General features: G+C 40.3%; 1 protein-coding gene across 1 annotated transcript in view; it reads right to left on the reverse strand.

Annotated features, from left to right (window-relative positions):
- Positions 1 to 18990, reverse strand: part of RP1 (RP1 axonemal microtubule associated) — a 356998-nt gene extending 338008 nt beyond the window's left edge. The window contains exon 1 of the mRNA XM_045075785.1: positions 18892 to 18990. Within this exon, the coding sequence (XP_044931720.1) occupies positions 18892 to 18900 (9 nt within the window). The 5' untranslated portion in view covers positions 18901 to 18990. The remainder of the gene's footprint in view (positions 1 to 18891) is intronic.
- Positions 18991 to 19653: the final 663 nt, after the last annotated feature.

Consider the following 19653-nt stretch of genomic DNA (forward strand, 5'->3'; position numbering starts at 1 on the left):
CCTCCTGCCATGATGAGATCCTAGCACTGCAGCTACTTTCCTAAACTCCAGCCCAATTGCTTTCTCTAATCTCCAGTTGCTTCCTGTATCAGTTTGAATTCTGAGCCCACCCAGCTCTGAACCTCAGTGCCATGATTAAAGTTCTCTGGGTCCCTCCCATTGCTTCTCCATTCTTTTATTTGCTTTTTCACACCCAACTCCCTTCCATATGCTCACAACCAATTGCATTCCTCTGGGAGAGTCCATCCTGAAAGGCTTGTCCCCTGCAGAAGCTTTGTTTCTGCAGGATTGCTGCTTTAATCTTTACAACACCAAGTATTCTGCATTTGGACTGGTTTTCCATCCCAGGGAATAACTTAAAATGCAAGATGCTCCATAATCTGCAGCTAAATTCACAGCATAGAGTCACAAGCTGACCCACCAATGGATATTAAATTCCTTATCAAAGGTGGATTAACTGTACTTTAAATGTAATTTTAAAATAGCAACCCCACAGATACAAATGTAGTGAAAAGAAGGGCCATGTGTACCCCAATGTTTATAGCAGCAATGGCCATGGTCACCAAACTGTGGAAAGAACCAAGAGGCCCATCAACGGACGAATGGATAAGGAAAACGTGGTCCATATACACTATCGAGTATTATGCCCTCATCAGAAAGGATGAATACCCAACTTTTGTAGCAACATGTACAGGATTGAAAGAGATTATGTTGAGTGAAATAAGTCAAGCAGAGAGAGCCAATTATCATATGGTTTCACTTATTTGTGAAGCATAACAAATAACATGGAGGACATGGGGAGATGGAGAAGAGAAGGGAGTTGAGGGAAATTGGAAGGGGAGGTGAGCCATGAGAGACTATGGACTCTGAAAATCAACCTGAGGGTTTTGAAGGGGTGGGGGGTGGGAGGTTGGGGTACCAGGTGGTGGGTATTATAGAGGGCACGGATTGCATGGAGCACTGGGTGTGGTGCAAAAACAATGAATACTGTTACACTGAAAAGAAATTTTTAAAAAATTTTAAAATTTTTTTAAAAAATAGCAGTGGCCATAAGGCAACATGACAGGACAGCTTTGCTTTGTAGGAGGAGGAATTTGCAAGACAGGGCTTAAAATGGACTAAACTTAACAGTATGAAATGGCATTTTTGCTGTAATTTTAAGCTTTGTAAGTAGAATTTATAAATGTGTCTGAGGGGGGAAAAAAAAAAAACAGTGAGAAGGCTAAAGAAAAAAAAATACATTCGAAAATACAGAAAAGAAAGAGATCTTTCCATAGACTCACAGAAATTAGAAATGGAAAAAGTCTTTAGGCCACCTTGTTCATTTTCCTGCCAGCAAAACTCACTGTCAAGTGTCTGTCCAGTCTAATTTTAGATGACCTAAGACTTTTGGCTTCAGGTAATTCATTTGTAAAGCTATTCTGCTGTCTAACAAACCTCCATAAGTTGTTAAACCTTCCAGTTGTTCAGCCTAAATTTCGAACTTTCCAGGAGGTTCCAAAGGTTTTCTTGTCCTTCCCTGGCTGCACCACCCAGACACACTACTAGAGGGAGAAAATTCCTCTTCCTTGTCAGATCTGCCTTTAAAACACCTAAAAGGTGAGAATGCGACCTCACCAAAACCAGAATAGGCATTCTCTAAAGATCCCTGGGCTGGTACGGGAGATCTCCAGGCCTAGTTTCCTTGTTTTCAATATTACAAACCATGCCAGAGACTTAAGTATGTCTAAGTTACATTTTGCTTCCCACTGTCTAAATAGTTCATTGAAATACCTAATAAACACAATCACTTATTAAATGGCTAATACATACCAGTCATTAAGCCAGGAGCTTTATTTGTGTTGACTCTGATCCTTCAGCAACCTCTCACAATAGTTTTTTCTCTCATTCTACATATGAGGAAACTGACACTTGTCTTGGGTCCCCTGGCCATTTAAATGCATGTTGGAGCCAGTATTTCAGTTAAGTCCATCTGGCTCAAACCCTTGCTTTTCTGCTGCCCTCTGCTGGTGTTGCTGCATCATTGTCAGAGTATTAACACCTGGTGTGGGGCTCTCCAAGTCCAAACAGAATCCAGGCAGAATGTGAAGACAAGGATGATGCAGAAGACTACCCTTCCCAGGAAATAAATTGGCTCTAAGCATTCTGGAGACGGACTCAGAGAGAAGTAAGTGAACACGGTAGTTCCATGTGTGCAGACTGATTTTGAGGAAGGAGTTGGTGAATGGAGTTAACTTGTGGGAACAAGGAACCTAGACTCAGAGGCTAGGGGAATACCAGGGTATGGAATGGGGTCTGAAGTTCCTAGCTTCTCTAACTGGGAAACGACCAGGGCCAGGGAGCAGAAGTTTCTGATACTCAGCAACCACATGTACATTGCTGATCATTCCGTGTGGCTTCAAGGACCCCGGATCTATCCGAGGCTGTGAATCAGGGTCTGTGCAGACATACGGGACCAGGAAGCTAATCCAGACCCTAAGAGGAATAGTATGACTCATTCCTGCAGCTAACTCAATAATCCCAAACACCCCAGACTAACAAAGGACGGAGCTGTGCCAGGAGTCACCAAAGCCTTTCCTAACCAAAGTGACAAGGAGGAGCACACCTCCCAGGAAGGTGAGTCATTAACTCCTCCCTGGTCTTGGGTCTTCAGAATTGGTCCTACACTTCAGCTTCTTGAATCTTTATGTAAAACATGCTGACTAGACTCAACATTAGTTTTCTTAGTTTTCTCCCTCATTTGGAGGGAAATGTTAAGAATAATCAAAGAAACCGGATTACAGCTACTGATTTGCAGCTGTGTGTCTACTGAGATAACACAAGTGGAAATCTGGACACTTTGAGCCCCTGACTTCACTTTCCTAGACAAAAAGCTATGTTGATTAGATTGGCAGTTTTTGAAACAACACACCAACACAGCTCTTCAAACTTGCTGCAGATTTTGAATTGGAACTCTCACTGACTGCATATCCAACCTTTGGAATGAAGCATTGGAACAAAAAATAAAATTGGAAAACTAATTAAGAATCTGCTTATTTGGGAAAATGATTTCATTTACCTCATTTTTCAAAGGACAATATATCTAATTCTAAGAAGGGCACGAACAGACGCAAGTTGGAATCCCAGCCCTATGGCTTATAGGATGTATAACTTGTGTTGAGGCAACTAGATTTCCTGAGACTGTTTTGTCAGCTGAAAAATGGCCAGCTCACAGTGTGCCATGAGAATCAAATGAATTAAATTGCCCAGCCCAGTGTCTTGTGCTTACTTAACAAATGCTAGAGTTCTTCCTTTGAGTCACTGGACCAAAGTAGAGAGAAGCTCATTTTGCGAAGCCATGATATAAGATATTTTTATTTGGAAGGAACCCTGGAACCCTTGTTAGAAATTTAAAAACATTTCACTTCCAGAGCAAAAATTGAAGGTAAAAGAAATGAAATACAGAATTACTTTTGTACACTTCCAACTAGTTTTTGTCAACTAATATTCTTTAAGAAATTACTTGATTCCTGGGGCACTGGGATGGCTCAGTGGGTTAAAGCCTCTGCCTTCCGCTCAGGTCTTGATCCCAGGGTCCTGGAACCATGCCCCACATTGGGCTCTCTGCTCAGCGGGAGCCTGCTTCCTCCTCTCTCTCTGCCTGCCTCTCTGTCTATTTGTGATCACTGTCTGTCAAATAAATAAATAAAAATCTAAAAAAATTTTTTTAAAAATTACTTGATTCCTCGGAGCCCTTCTCACTCTATATTTAGAAAATATTTCAATGCTTCCAACTTCTTTCTGAAAATGTCTACCAAGTTTCTCATCAGTGGAATTTATCTAAGTCTGATGTGATCAACATACCATGTGGAAAGCCAGTGCCGTACCCTGATGAAGCCCATAATTTGACAATAGACACACCTGGATTGGAACTCCACCTGTACACTTTCCAGCTATGTGTCCTGTATAATTTTATAGTCTAAGCTCCTACCTGCCCATCTACAATATGGTTATCATCATATCCACCGTATAGTTTTATTTTGAGGATTCAGTGACATAAAGTACCATAGCACCAAGTAAGAAATCATGTTAGCCATAATTATCACCAAGTAATTCATAACACATGTGACTGCTCCATGACATACTTACTATGTAAGAAGGAAATGTGAGTTTAATAATACATTACTCATTATTTTGCAAGAGCAAAAAAAGTACTTATTCATATAAGGAAAACCACATAGACCAGAAGCTTGGAACGCAGATTCATTATTTCTAGCATTTATCTTTTAATTACTACAATTACAGTAACATTTTCTCCCTAATGTGGAAGTCATATATAAAGGACTGACATTTTTTACACCAAAAATGGGCAGTTTTTTCCCATTACTCAGGTAGCTTTCTTTTATTTAAAGTCTCCATTTCATATTTAAACTTGTAGAATAGTAGAACTACACATAACAGCATTCTAAGGAAATCTAAAACATATTCTGATTGATGAATTTAATCAAGCCTTGTTTTTAGAATAGCTATCAAGTTTAGCCTTAGGCTATTGATAACACTGTCCACACCTAGGATTGCCTCACCACTTTATTCCTGTTAGCCAGAGCTGGAGGGAGTCTTATCTAGGAAACAAAGCCCATGAATTTCCGGACCCAAAGTGGAAAGAGATTAACTCCTGTCCTGAAATAAATCACTTTGCTGTGTTTTTACTTCCAGACTTCTAACACTTTCCCTGAAGTTTTGGATATGACCAAAACTGTTACATGTCTGTAAAAAAGGTGATTTATTACATTCAGATCCCAAATCAAAATGGGAACCTGCAGTTTGGAATCTCTTCCTTATGACCCACCTGACATCATTTTTTTTTAAACATAGCTAACAACGACTCTTCTGAAATCTAACATACCTGTGAAGAATGTCTTCAAAGCATGAGAAGAGGCCCAATGTAAATTAGGTCATCCTTAAGTAATGCAAGAGAAGTACAAACATACACTTCCGTGGCTGCTAATGAAGTTAAGTGAGCAGATGTTGTAAGACTGATTACCAGCATTAATCAGTCGTAAGTATCTGACATATTCATTCTTTTTTTTTTTCTCCTTAGAATATGTAAATAGCACATAGGCTGGGACCTTTCCAAGTCAACAAAGAGTGATTGGGAAAGTGGTGTCTTACTTGTCCTTGCTCCTACCCTCAGGGTGAAAAAGAACTCTCCCACCAGTTAATCATGATTCTATGGAAATGGACATTTTCTATGCCTCCAAATGCTCCAGGGCCCTGCTCTTTCCAGACATCTCTGTGGCTTTTCTGCATCTCAGAATAGCTTTGTTATGTTAGGGAATAACTAATTCAGGACCTCTAAATTCCAAGTCTTCATAAGACCATTGCCTTGAAGTGAAGGAGTTGCTTTTCCGGAATCCCTGAGTTGCAGTTATGCATTTGTTTCTTCAATTCATCTAAAAGTGGAGAACTCATTGGCTGAGGACAGGGGCCATAGTTAGTCAGGATATAAGAAAATTCTGATTCGTATTGAGCCAAACTGATACTCAAGATGTCTTCTCTTTTGTCTAAATTCTATACTTGACAGCAAGGGGAGGTTCTATATAAATTGTGGAAATGTCCCTCAAAGTGGAACCTTTGGATAGGGGTGGGTGTTCCTTCAAATTCTCAGCAGAAGGGCAAGCACTAAACATGAAGGAGGCCTGAAAAGAGTTGACAGGGTCCCATACACCAGGCTGAAGTTTTAGGGCAAATTTCTAATTCCTGGCCTAGCCAACCTAGATTGCAAAATCATAAGAAAAAATAAATTATTGTTTCAAGTCACTTGGATTTTAACTCACTTTGGAGTGGTTTGTTACATAGCAATAGATAACTAAAACATGGACATATACTCAAATTTTCAAATAAAACCTCATGGACTAACTGAAGCCCATTCCTAGGCTCCTTCTTCTCCCCAGTGACACAGCCCACAACCGTCAGTGGTCATCGGTGGAGTGGGGTTCGAAATGACTTTTGCATACCAGGATCTGTCCCTCCTTAGGCTCTCAATAGCATTACTTTGTAGTTTCATATGGCACTCATACTGTCTCTCTTCTCGTAATGATATGTGTACTTTTTTCCCTCTTAAATATACTCTGAGGAACTATTTCTCTCATCTCTGCATGCCCATTAGTGCCTGCTTCCATTCCTCTTCCGTCAAACTCACCAGTACTGGCCTGGCTTAGGACATACCATCAGCATCATTAAGGCCTGGCTTAATGATGCCATAGGAATCTGTGTTAGAACAAGGCCTTTGTAGTCATCTGGTTCTCACTCCTGCAAAGCTGTGTGACAGCTGCATGTGTGCAAATCAAGACTCTGTTAATACTACTCCAAACTACTTGGAAAGAGCTCAGGGCTTGAGTCAAATGGTCCTGCTCCATGCATGAACCCTAGTATACTATTTCCTAACTAGATGAACCTGAGCAGACTACTGAAGTCCCTCTGTGTTGTGTTTTTTCCATGTATAAGGTGGAGTTGTTCTGATTTCATAAGGTTTTTTTGCTTTAAATATCATGTATGCTCAACACCTAACCTAGTGACTGATACCTAACACAGAATATAAAATGTTGCGATAAAATACTTCTATGATTGACTTTGTTATGTTGCTAAAAATCAACTCTTTCCCTCATTGTAATGTTGTTGTGGGGGACTTCTTTTTTTTTCTTTTCTTTTGAAAAGGAAAGTTCTAAAATCAGATACTATTTAAATGTAAACCGAAGCATTCTCAAATTTGAGGGACTGTATTGAGATCTTATCTCCCTGGCTTCATATAAAAATCTATATTCCCTTCAAACATTAGAACTAAGTTAATCAATCAATTATCTTTCTCCTGAGGTTGTTATATTTAGTCTCAATATTAAATGAGACAAAACACCAACAGTTTGGTTTCCCTCTATGTTCACAGTAACGATGGTTGCATCCTTAAAACTGAATGCCCACACAAGTGACACAGCACAGTTAACAGACATTTACACCTCTTTTCTGTTTGCTTTGGAATGATTGAATGGAAAGTAGGGTCTACGCCCCTCACTCAAGGCGCTATGTCTCATTTTTCTCAGAAAAAAGAAGGGTGATGACTGATTTATCCAAACATGGTTAAGATATCTGGTCTATTCTGTATCCTCCCTATAATCAGGGGGTCACAGTTTTATGACAAAATAAAGAAAAGGGATTAAGATCTGTTGAGCATTGTAGGAGACAGGACAATGGAAGAACAGAGCATCTAAAGGTCTCTATTTATAGTAATGATGTTATTATTAACAAGAGCTTTTATGCAGAGATTATAAAGAGTGTGTACACCCCAGAGGCTCAGTGGTACTAGTAACAAGTGACTTAAACTCTGATCAGTTTCTTAAATATGCTAGCAGACACTCATATAAATAACTCCTTAGAAAATTACTTATTTAGGGGATGAAAATGACATAGTCAACCCATGCAAATTTTGACACTACAAACCTACCAGCGTGTGATCGCGGGGTTGGGCCAGGGGAATAGTGCCCTGTTAGCAGTGGACATGTGTCCTGAATGCTGGTTTGTCACTTGCATGGAGTAGACAATGAGCACATAGAAGTAGATGACAACAGGGACCAAGCCTCTTCCTTTTATGCTGAGCCTAGAACCACTTCATATCTACTGATGATAATGAATAGGAAAAGTTTTTCAACAATTGATTCCTTTTTATACTTTGCATAACCCTATTCCTTAGAGGTCTGTTCTGCTTTCAACACTAAAAGAACTACATAATTCAAAGAAGATTCCAGCCAGAAGGGTCCTTGGAGGTTACCTAATCCGGTACTAGAGCTTTACAGATAGCACGCTGAGATCCGGACAATTTAGTGACTTGCCTAGGGCCATACAGCTAATATGTGGCCAAACTTGAATTACTTCTCTTTTCAAAGGTTGGGTGACTTTAATTAAATTGTTGACACAGTCACTTTCTCTAAATAATTGTTTATTGATCCATGAGAATAAATGAACTCTGTGACTGTGCTTCTTGGTAGATATGCAGCCAAGTGGGTCTAATGTCAATCAGCTGGAAACACTATGTGAAGACCATTTTCCAAACCTAGCAAACAAGCTCCATTACCTGAGTGAACTGACCTCTTAATTTATAAGCCAAGTTTTCCTCATACTGTTCTTGCTCACAAAAGACTACAAATAAGACTAGACCTTGGAAAATAACCCAACCTCCATGTTCCAAAAATGGTGAGTCAGTAGCTTTATCTTTCAACAGAGGGGACAATATGTTATGAACTGAGTCATTGCTGTGTGCTAATTGTGTTCCCTAACTGCCAGTACTTGTGAATGTGACCTTGCCTGGAAGCAGGATCTTTGCAGATGACCAAATTAAAATGAGGTCATTAGGGTGGGCTTTCAACCCATACGACTGGTATCCTCACAAAAAGGGGAAACTTGGAGACTAACATGTCCTGAGGGAGAATACCATGTGAAGATGAAGGCAGAGATTGAGGTGATGCTTCCAAAAGCCAAGGAACACCAAGGATTGCCAGCAAACACCGGAAGTGAGGAGAAAGGCAGGGAACCAATCCTTCTCTCTCTGCCCTCAGAAGGAACCATCTCCAGACATCTGGGTCTTGGGCTTCTAGTCTCCAGAACTGCTGAAAAATGACTTTCTGTCATCTAAACCACCCAGCTTGTGGTAATTTTTTGTCAGACCTAGTAAACTAAAACTATTGTTTCATCTGAAAAAAGGAGGGAACAAACTAATTGATCTCACCAGCCCTTGGAGACCAACAGGTCCATTCTATATAGGCATGGACAGGGGCTCCAAGTACATGCCTTGTCCTGGGAACCTGTCTGCCATAATGAGAGGGGAGGGGCTACATCTGGCAGACAACAAACAAATATTCACCAAGCACCTATTACGTGTCAGCCACCAGGCAGGGCATGGAACACGGCCATGAACCAGAAGACACAGTCCCTGAGACCCTGAACCCAAGTCTCCCAGGGAAGATCAGCTCTAAACAAGTATTGACAAGTGTGATGTGTGCTGTGCAGACATAGAGGCTGCCCTGGGAAAATTAGGTTAGTCTGTGGGCAAGAGGAGACTTCCATGAGCAAGCAGGGAGAAGGGAATGAGGGTAAAGGAGTAGCACCCCAAGAAAGAAAGGTGGGTTTGGGAGGAAGTGGTGTGCATGTTCCATGTGGGACCACCACAGGGCTCGCAGCATCCACCATTCTCAAGGGAAAAGGCAGCCTAGTCAGCCAGAAAGGGGATAAAGGAGGACTGGCAAGTGAAGGAGTGAACATACCTCCCATGATATAGTGACAGCCATTAGTCACAGCCCATCGGGACCACACCTGGCAAAAGAGGTGATGTTTACAGCAGAGGCAGTAGTGCAAGTTTCAAAGGAATCCTACCATCAAGGTACATGATGAGCCTCCTACTATGTGCCTGACTTCAGCTATATTTAAATTTCTGTTGGGCCTAATGGCATTCTTTCTGTTTCCTATTTTAAAATGGAGTTAAACAGGCTGCAAACAGAAATTGTGAATAAGCGTGTATGACTTAATCTAGACTACAAAGCCAGTTTTCCTTTCAATGAGTTTTGGTCATTAGGTTCCTATGAGAGGGTGTGTTCTTATTTATGTACTTGCTTGTTTACTTAACAATAGCTAGGAACACTAGAAACAAATCTTGACAATTACTTTAAACCACACGAAAGGAAAGATTGACAGAACACTAAATACTCTGAATTTGTTTCTAAAGAGTGATGAGAACATTCTGTGAATTCATGAGGGAGTGAGAGTCTTCCCTAGATTTTGTCCATGTGCTGACTATATGGAGAAAACTGGAGAGCTTAGATCAATCCCATTGACCCTCAGAGCATTTGATTTTCATTTGATGGAATTTGAAAGCATTTGTCTCACACTATTCATGTTCACATCCAATTTCTTGAAGAATAAAAGAACACAAGAGTTCTAACATCCTTGCCCACAGGAAGTCAAGGTCAGCCCAAGATGTGTGCAGAACCAGCATTCTCTCTCCCAAATCCCATGCTGATTTATCATACTGCAAGGTATGATAAGAAGCTTCTTACCCCATTTTTAATGAAACATCAGTCAACAAAATATCTCATGTACACACCAGTTCTGGCCAGTTGATCCAATTCAATTAAGCAATTTTTTTTTTTAAATCTGTAGAGAAAGGATTGCTAGCTATATCTCAAAATCCATTTTTTCTTTATTTTTGGTAAAAGAATTCAAGCATATTTCTCAGTATTTTTTGCAGCCACCTATGAACATGTCATTGTTCTAACCACAGAGGTGGAAACAGAAGTGTTGTATGGTTCCTTCAGGAAGACTCATTAATAAGGAAGGGTCCCTTTTTTCCTCCAGCTTCCTCACAGCAGAATGAAAAGATAGGAGAATCCTGAGTCTCAACATTATAGATCTACCATATCAACGCTGGACTGTATATCCCAATTTTGTAATAAGAAAGAAATGCATTTGGGGCGCCTGGGTGGCTCAGTGGGTTAAGCCTCTGCTCAGGTCATGATCTCGGGGTCCTGGGACTGATCCCCGAACTGGACTCTCTGCTCAGCGGGGAGCCTGCTTCTTCCTCTCTCTCTGCTTGCCTCTCTGCCTCTCTCTGTGTCAAATAAATAAATAAAATCTTTTAAAAAACAAAAAAAGAAAGAAAGAAAGAAATGCATTTAAATCTATTTTTCATGTTTTAATTATGTGCAGCAAAAATAATCTAAGAAAAGCACTTACTGTTTGCCATGCATTACACTAGAAACAAATCTCCCTTCACCTCCCCCACCCCCAATACACACATACAGACAGAATATAAATAGTTTGGGTATTGTAGCAAGGCCTGATCTAATGAAGCAATCACAAATAGATCACACTGACCATAAACATTTCTTCTAAAAATTGTACAGAAATTCAGAGGACCCTTGAAATTTTGTGAAACATTCTCAAATCCATGAGTTTTTAATAGATTCTTCTTCCACACACAGGGTTTTTTTTTTCTGAATGTACAAAGTGAGGTCCAGCTTCCCATTGCTTACTGCACTCAAAGATCATTACACTAAAAATAATTACCCCAAAACCAGTGAGCACATTTTTCCTTCTCCATCCTACCTTTTAAAAAGTGAAGTTCTAGAGACCTGCATGCCTATATTTTTACTTTACTTTTCCTCAGGAAGCCTCTTGATAATAAGTGTATGTCTGTGACCTTGATAAGCTTTGTGTTATGCTGTTAAAATAAAGCCTTTTGTAGATTCCTCAAGGGTATTTGGATCTGATACTATAAAAAAAATTGCTTAGATTCTGATGCCCTTATTAAATTGGCCTTTTAATAAGAATATAATGGAAGCTCTCTACTCATTTTGCCAAGTGTAGGCATCCCTCTGTAAGTGTAAAGCCCTTAACTGATGAATAACAATAGTACATTCCTGTGACTAAAGTGAAGTTTGACAAAATACGTCAAACAGGAATTTAGATGTAAGGAGACAAAATAATTGCCTATATTGAAGAGTTTTTCCCTTATGATTTATCTTTAGAAAGTAAAAGTCAGGTTGCCTCTTGAGCTACGGGGATTTAACTATTCAAATTAACTCTAAGAAAAGCAAGGAACACCCAAGGTTGAGGGTGCACCCAGAGAGGCAGCCAGGACTTGCAAGAGGGTTATTGGTCAGCTCTGTTTCCCCTCCTTCCCAGAGCTCCCAGTAGAGTCAGACCAGGGAGTCTGCAGGACCAGATGAGCCTGAATGTTTCACCTCCACCATTTTTGCCAGACATCTCTCCCCACAGTGCACTTCAGGCCCTGTGAACACCCCTTACTATGTTCTGTCAAATTCAGCATACCTTCCCTGGTTCTGGAAGGTGCTTTTGACTCTGTGGTTTATGGCAGTTGTTGGTTAGAGCCCTTTGTAAATAATTAGTCAGCATTAAATCTCTTACCTTTATTTCACTTCCAGACTAGTTGGGTGGAGGCCAGGGTTTGAGAAGATAGAAGAGCTCTGATCTTAGCTCTTGGCTGTTTACTGCCCATTGACCACAGCTCTCTGGAGCCAGCCTCGGGTTACAAGCTACAGCTCAACCAGGAGGAGCAAACCCAACTGAACTAAGACAGCTCTTGCTGAAGAAGGTAGAACAAAGCAGCCACCAGATGGAGATTCTCAAACTGAATGGCTTCTATATGACCAGTGCCTGTTCTGGTCAACCCTTCCCACAGTAGAGAAGGAAATAGGAGGGGTGGGTGTTGTTGGTGAGGTCCTTCGCTCTCCTAGAGAGCACTGCTGGAAACACATGAGCTTTCCTTTGATTTGGAAAGAGGAATGTGGAGGACCTATGTTAAGTTAAAACTTAACTCCTGACGGAGAGCCTGGGGTAAGCTCACTGCCTCCTAAAGTAGGGATTGAAGTCTTCCAGTCTCCCTCCCGTATCAGGAGAACATTGATTAAGTTTGAAAAGAGTCAAAGATTATTGTTAAGAATAGGGAAGGCAACCTCTTCGACCTCTGCCGCAGCAACATCTTCCTAGGAACAACGCAAAAGGCAAGGGAAGCAAGGGAAAAAATGAACTACTGGGATTTCATCAAGATCAAAAGCTTTTGCACAGCAAAGGAAACAGTTAACAAAATCAAAAGACAACTGACAGAATGGGAGAAGATATTTGCAAACGACATATCAGATAAAGGACTAGTGTCCAGAATCTATAAAGAACTTAGCAAACTCAATACCCAAAGAACAAATAATCCAATCAAGAAATGGGCAGAAGACATGAGACATTTCTGCAAAGAAGACATCCAGATGGCGAACAGACACATGAAAAAGTGCTCCATATCACTCGGCATCAGGGAAATACAAATCAAAACCACAATGAGATATCACCTCACACCAGTCAGAATGGCTAAAATCAACAAGTCAGGAAATGACAGATGCTGGCGAGGATGCGGAGAAAGGGGAACCCTCCTACACTGTTGGTGGGAATGCAAGCTGGTGCAGCCACTCTGGAAAACAGCATGGAGGTTCCTCAAAATGTTGAAAATAGAACTGCCCTATGACCCAGCAATTGCACTATTGGGTATTTACCCTAAAGATACAAATGTAGTGATCCAAAGGGACACATGCACCCGAATGTTTATAGCAGCAATGTCCACAATAGCCAAACTATGGAAAGAACCTAGATGTCCATCAACAGATGAATGGATCAAGAAGATGTGGTATATATACACAATGGAATACTATGCAGCCATCAAAAGAAATGAAATCTTGCCATTTGCAACAACATGGATGGAACTAGAGCGTATCATGCTTAGAGAAATAAGTCAAGCAGAGAAAGACAACTATCATATGATCTCCCTGATATGAGGAAGTGGTGATGCAACATGGAGGCTTAAGTGGGTAGAAGAAGAATAAATGAAACAAGATGGGATTGGGAGGGAGACAAACCATAAGTGACTCTTAATCTCACAAAACAAACTGAGGGTTGCCGGGGGGAGGGGGTTTGGGAGAAGGGGGTGGGATTATGGACATTGGGGAGGGTATGTGATTTGGTGAGTGCTGTGAAGTGTGTAAACCTGGTGATTCACAGACCTGTACCCCTGGGGATAAAAATATATGTTTATAAAAAATAAAAAATTAAAAAAAATAAAAATAAAATAAAATGAGAAATACTTTTTAGTGAAAGAAAAATGACAATAAAATCTTTCATATATTTAAAAAAAAAAAAAAAAAAAAAGAATAGGGAAGGCATAATGGATTGAATTGTGTCCTGTCCCCACCCCCAAACTGATATAGTGTTGAAGGCCTAACCCACAGTATATGTCTGTATTTGAAAATAGGGTGATTGCAAATGTAATTAGTCAAGATGAAGTGATACTGGATAGGGTGGGCCCCTCATCCAATACAACTGGTACTTTATAAAAAGGGGAAATTTGGATACTGATATTCTTCTATAAGCCAAGGTACATCAGATATTGCCAGCAGGCACCAAACATGGAAGAGATTTCCCCCTCACAATGATCAGAAGGAGTTAACCCTGCTGACACCTTGATCTTCAACTTCTAATCTCCAGACTGTAAGATAATAAATTCCTGCTACTTTAACCACCCAATCCATTGTGCTCCATGACGGCAGCCCTACGACATTCATACAGAAGGTGTCGAACTAACAAGACACAGGCCCCAAAAAACCCAGAGTAGTCATGTCCAGGACCCTCAAAACCCAGGTTTGCATGCCCAAAGAGTAACAGTGAAGGGCTATGTTCCTCTCAAATCCTTAACCATGAGTCTTCTGTTGATGGACTTTGCGAATTATCTCTCCTCATGCCCAAATAGGGAAGAATGAGGCAATCCGGATGACCACTTCCTGAGGCCACTCCTACTGTTCTTACTGTGTCACAAAAAGGAAACTGTGATTTAGAGAGCTTGGGTACTCTCCATGTTTGCACCATGAAGCACGGGGTCTGTGTTTCCAACCCAAGCCAGGCTCAGGTTCCAGACTCCACGCCCACCTCTGTCATAAACAGTGGCAGGTACCTGGTATTTGGTGGCATTCATTTTAGTATCACCATCAGACCCTTTGGTGGCCAAATTGGAGAAATTCTTCTGGCAAAGAAGCTTACAGTAAGAAGACATACCTCCACAAGTTGAAGACCACTGCTGTCAATCTTGAGCAATATCTGTTCCTTAAGCTGACTAGCCCTATTAAGATTACCAGGACAGGGGGAAAAGAAAAAAAAAAAAAAAGACTACCAGGACAGGGATGAAAGCTGCCAAGTCCCACTCACAGCAGACCTGAACTGAAATGTTCTAGGGAGAGTCATCATTTCTGTGAGAAAAAGCCACCACGGCCATCAAATCTGTCACATCAGCGTATCTTGAGGTAGCTCCTCCTGTGATGCGTTTACCCACATTTGTGATGAAATGGCCAACATTACTGCTTATAGATTAGTCCTTTTCTGCTATTTCAATATGTTTGACAAATGGATGGGCCTTGTGGCCAGGAAATGAAAATTTGGGTATCAAAAAATAAGAGCTAACACTTGTAAGGCATTTAAAATGTGCTGGGTTCTTAAATATCAAACCACCCTACAAGAGAGCTATTTTATCTGCACCACTTACATGGAAATGGAGACCTAAGGAGGTGAATGACACCCTCCTGCACTACACATCTCTTTGAGAGGTCTATCCCAACAAGTGAGGCTGTCTCAGAAATCCAGATTTCCAGAATAACTGAGGAGACAAGAGGCCCTGAACCTCTTCCTTCTTGGACTCTTTCCGACCTCTGAACTGCTTAGTAAGCCACAAAGCAGTCAGAGCCAGCCCCAAACACAGGCCCTTCTCTTCTGGGCCTTAGGGGGAAACTAATTATGCTTTTCTCATTCTTTCCTTAGATTTTACTCCCTTCTGTACCAGAGAGGTAAGATTTAAGGGGCAGACAACAAGGCGTAGACTTAAGGGCAAAGACCATAGGTACTACCGGGATGTCTTGAGTGTTGTGGGAGTCTGAACTTCCAGGGCCTTGGTGAAGGATGCCTCAGTGCGGCCTGCCTGATTGACCAGTACCTGCAACGCTCATTCAGAGCAAAACCTATAGAAATAGAAGGCATTTGCCTGGTCCCTTGTCCTTTGCAGAGAAACTTCTGAGATCTTTGGAAAATTGCTTTTCACTTCTATGTCAAAGAAGGTCCCATCGTCTAGCATCTACTATGGAAATGCTTTTTTAATCAATTAATACTGAAATCTGAATAATTATAAATTCACCAACCCTAATATCACTAAAAGTGTTTAACTTACTCCAGAAAGCAGTTTATATACCATAAGCAAATGTTATCATTTCAATATGCTGTTTAGGAAAACCTTCTCTGAAACATCAAATAACTTCAGATGTGAAGAATGAAATTATTTAAAGCAAAGCCCTTGGGAGCCTGAGTGGCTCAGGGTCCTGGGATCAAGCCCCACAATGGACTCCCTGCTCAGCAGGGAGCCTGCTTCTCTTTTTCCCTCTGCTTTGTTTCCTTCTCTCTCTCTCTCTCTCTCTCATAAATAAATAAAATCTTAACAAAAATACTTTAAAACAAACCACTCATCAATCAGTATTCATTTTCTTAATGGGCATAAAAATGTTACACCCATATTCACTAGTTTTACATATGAACATAAGACAAGAAATTTTAAATTCTTAGCTTTGAATCCTTTGGTAATAGAAAAGCTGCTGAGTTTTTTAGGAAAGTTAATTTTAAATTACTTAATATTAACTATCGGATCTCATCTTTATCTAGACAAGTTAGGAACCATCCATTCACTTGATAGCCAATCTCATACACTTTCTTAGCTATGATACTTTGTTGTGATAAGTGATATTTATATTAATATCCCTGAGATGCTATTAAATTTTGAAATACCTTCTCAAAGGAAGGTATTATATTTCTTTCAAATTATTTCCTTTATTTGAGTATAGTTATTGTATGTATGATATTCTGATATTAATTCATATATCATCAGGATGTATAATTAATTGGAATTTGGCATTCACCAACCATGCATGGAAAGTAGAGGCGTACTCATAGAATGTTCTAGCAATGATACCTGTTGTTGATCTTTTTTCTGTTTTCTAGTTACTAAAATTCTTTTGTGACTAAGTAAGCCAACCTGGAATAAAATAATCCATTGGCCAGGCCTTATACACTCTAACACTAACACCTGAAATACCACAACTTCTTTTTTTATAAGCTGATGGTCTGTGCTGTTCACTTGCTCTCTGACTTCACTAGGTAAGACATGCCTGCCAAACTTCTCTAGCATTTGCGTGTACCAAAGGAATCCTTCCGCTGTGGTAATGCCCCAGTCTTCATTGCGTTTATGTTTCTAAGGGTGCTGTTTGGTTTTTATGTTATATTGCTATTAAATGATTCTTAGATACTGAATAAAGTAAATATAAACAGAAACTAAACGCCTATTGCTATGGCACCAATGACAAGTAATTCAGCAATCACTTTGAGTCTCCTCATAATCTACATTACAAATTTTAAATACATACATTGTGATTGTCCAAAAGAAAGAAAGTGATGTTATACTGTGTTCTTATGAAAATATTATGCCATTAATTTCAAATATGCCAAATGAGATAAGGAGATTGGGGATTTATTAAGAAGCTTTAGCAATAAAAAGGTTTAGCTGGACTGGGCTTTCAGTCTGTAGACTGACAGAAACGTCTAAGGATCCACCTTCTGAGGTAATAGGGCTCATCTAGTCTAGCCACTCCGATCCTAAGCAATTTCATTCTGTGGTCCCCTCAAAATCAGCTCCAATCTCTCTGGTGTCCAAATCTTTGTCGTAGGTCCTAAGGCTGCAGAGTTTAACCCTATCTTCAGTGCTGAGGGGAATACAAGAGTCAGCGGTACGCCCACACTCCTCCTATGGAGGCTCCACCTCTAGCCCCACATAATGCCACTGAAGGCCACCCACATAGGGATGACATCAAATATGCTAGACAGTATGGGTTTCCCTGCTCAAATGATGTCAGCATGTCAGTTCCAGAACAAGTAAGATCAATCTGTTTATACATTGTGTGCTCACAATGTACTGTATGTAGTGGCATTCCACCGCCCGGCCCTAACTATTCCCAATTTACAGATGGAAACAGGAAGGAGGAGGTGGAATTATTTACACAGGGCTGGAGGACTTGGAGCAGATGTTCTGAGCCGCCACGTCAGTGCAGAGACCTTGGGGCCGGCGGCATTCTTCTTACTAGGCAGAATGCACAGGGAACACGGCACTGAGCGAGGCAGAAGGAGCTTCTTGGCGGGCATGTCTAGAAATGCACTGAGCCTGTTGGACCCCGTGCAATCCTCCTTGCTCCCGCCACCTCCACGGCTTTCCGAACAGCTAGTCACTTAATCAAAATGAAAAAAAAACTTCCTCTTGAACTGATAAGAAAAAAAAAATCTAAGATAATAGCTAACATTCATGCAGCAGTTTAGTTTACAGGTGTGAGGAGCCCTGAGGGGTTTGCCGGCAGGCACATCCCAGGCTTCCAGCTCTGGCCCACAAGCTCTGACTCTACTTCCTGTGAACGGCCAGGACACATCCAAGCTTCTCCTCCCCATCTACCCATTCTGCAACTAGGATGTTTGCAGCTTGACTGTTAACTTATTGAACATGAAAAATTGCAAGTACAAAAATATGAGAAATTAATGTCATCTACATTAGAAACCAAGGGAGAAACTTGCACGTTAGAAGCCATATTAAACTCCTTCTCCCATTCAGGGACTGAGTCCCTGAATATATATATCGGCACTCTGCCTTGTTCTCTGAATATTCTTTTCCTATTCTTCAATTTTATCCCTGTCATCCCATATTAGACTATGTGGACGTACCTGGATAGCCTCCTGAGTGGTCTTCAGGTATATGTCTAGACCTGCCCCATCATGAGCTACTCTATTTGCCTCCATAGTTAATAAATGTCAGCTGTTATTTCTAAAAACAAAGATTACTCATAATATTTCTCTGCCTTACACTCTCCAGTTATCCCCAGGGCTTTAAGGATTAACTCCCAAGTCCTATGCTAGCCCACAGGCTCTTGAACTTAAGGACAAGTGTCCAAACAACCTCTCAAAACTAGAATATCTCGGAAACACCTGCAAAACACTTCACAAGAAAAATTAGTTCGTTCACTTCCCCCACAGCAACCAAGACTAAAAATTACTTAGCTCAGTCCTGTCCTGCATTCTTTACTCATCTTGGGCATAGTAAGCAATTTCCCTCATTTAAATAAAAGTTAAAGATAGACTCTCGTTTAAAAACTCAATAAAGTTTTATGAAACTTAAATTTTAATTACCATTCTCTACCAAAAAAAAAAAAAAAAGAAAGGAAAGAAAAAAATCATGTATTTTACCTGTAACATCCAAAGCCTACATAGAAAGTCTTCAGTTGTTTCTAGTGTCTTAATCAAGATGGCTACATTTAAAAGAATCAGAGCAAAGGGCCTGGCATCCCTGGGATACTGTTGCTCAGATACTGCTTAGGAGTAAACCTGGTTTTCATTTCTGTTGATCAAAGGAAAGAGCAATGTTTGCATTGTCATGTGAATCGCCTGTAGCAACAGCAAACACTTCACATAACTCCCAAACCACGCGTGCAATGACAAAGGATAGAGCTCGGGTGAGATTCGGGGCTGTTATCATGGATTAGTGAGTGGATTCCCTCATCCTGATAAAATAAATAAATAAATAAATAAATAAATACAGACTAGAGCACACATAAATATTTTCCCTTGTCTTTCCAGTTGCCTATAATAACAAGTAAATAACATATTCTGGATAAAATTCAATTTTATTAAATGGCCACGAAAGAACCTATTTTGTTCTTTTTCTAATCAATAGATCTTTTGCGACATATAAATATAATTTGGCATATAAACCTATGATCCTTTTATCTTATTTTGAAGTTGATATTTTGAATATTTATCTCGAAAAGTGTGTTTTCATCTAGACACTATGAAGTGGAGGTAAGTCCCCTAACAAGTGAATTGCTGCTCCATTTAAGACATGTGCCAGCCAAAAAAAGAAAAAAATTCTGACTTCAAAGAGTTCACAAGTTACTTCCTGTTCTAGATGACTACCAAATGACATATTATCTTTACTTTTCACTTATTCTC

Source organism: Mustela putorius, unplaced genomic scaffold (genome assembly GCF_011764305.1).
Source record: "Mustela putorius furo isolate JIRA1106 unplaced genomic scaffold, ASM1176430v1.1 tig00000151_pilon_pilon_pilon, whole genome shotgun sequence".
Taxonomy (NCBI): Eukaryota; Metazoa; Chordata; class Mammalia; order Carnivora; family Mustelidae; genus Mustela; species Mustela putorius.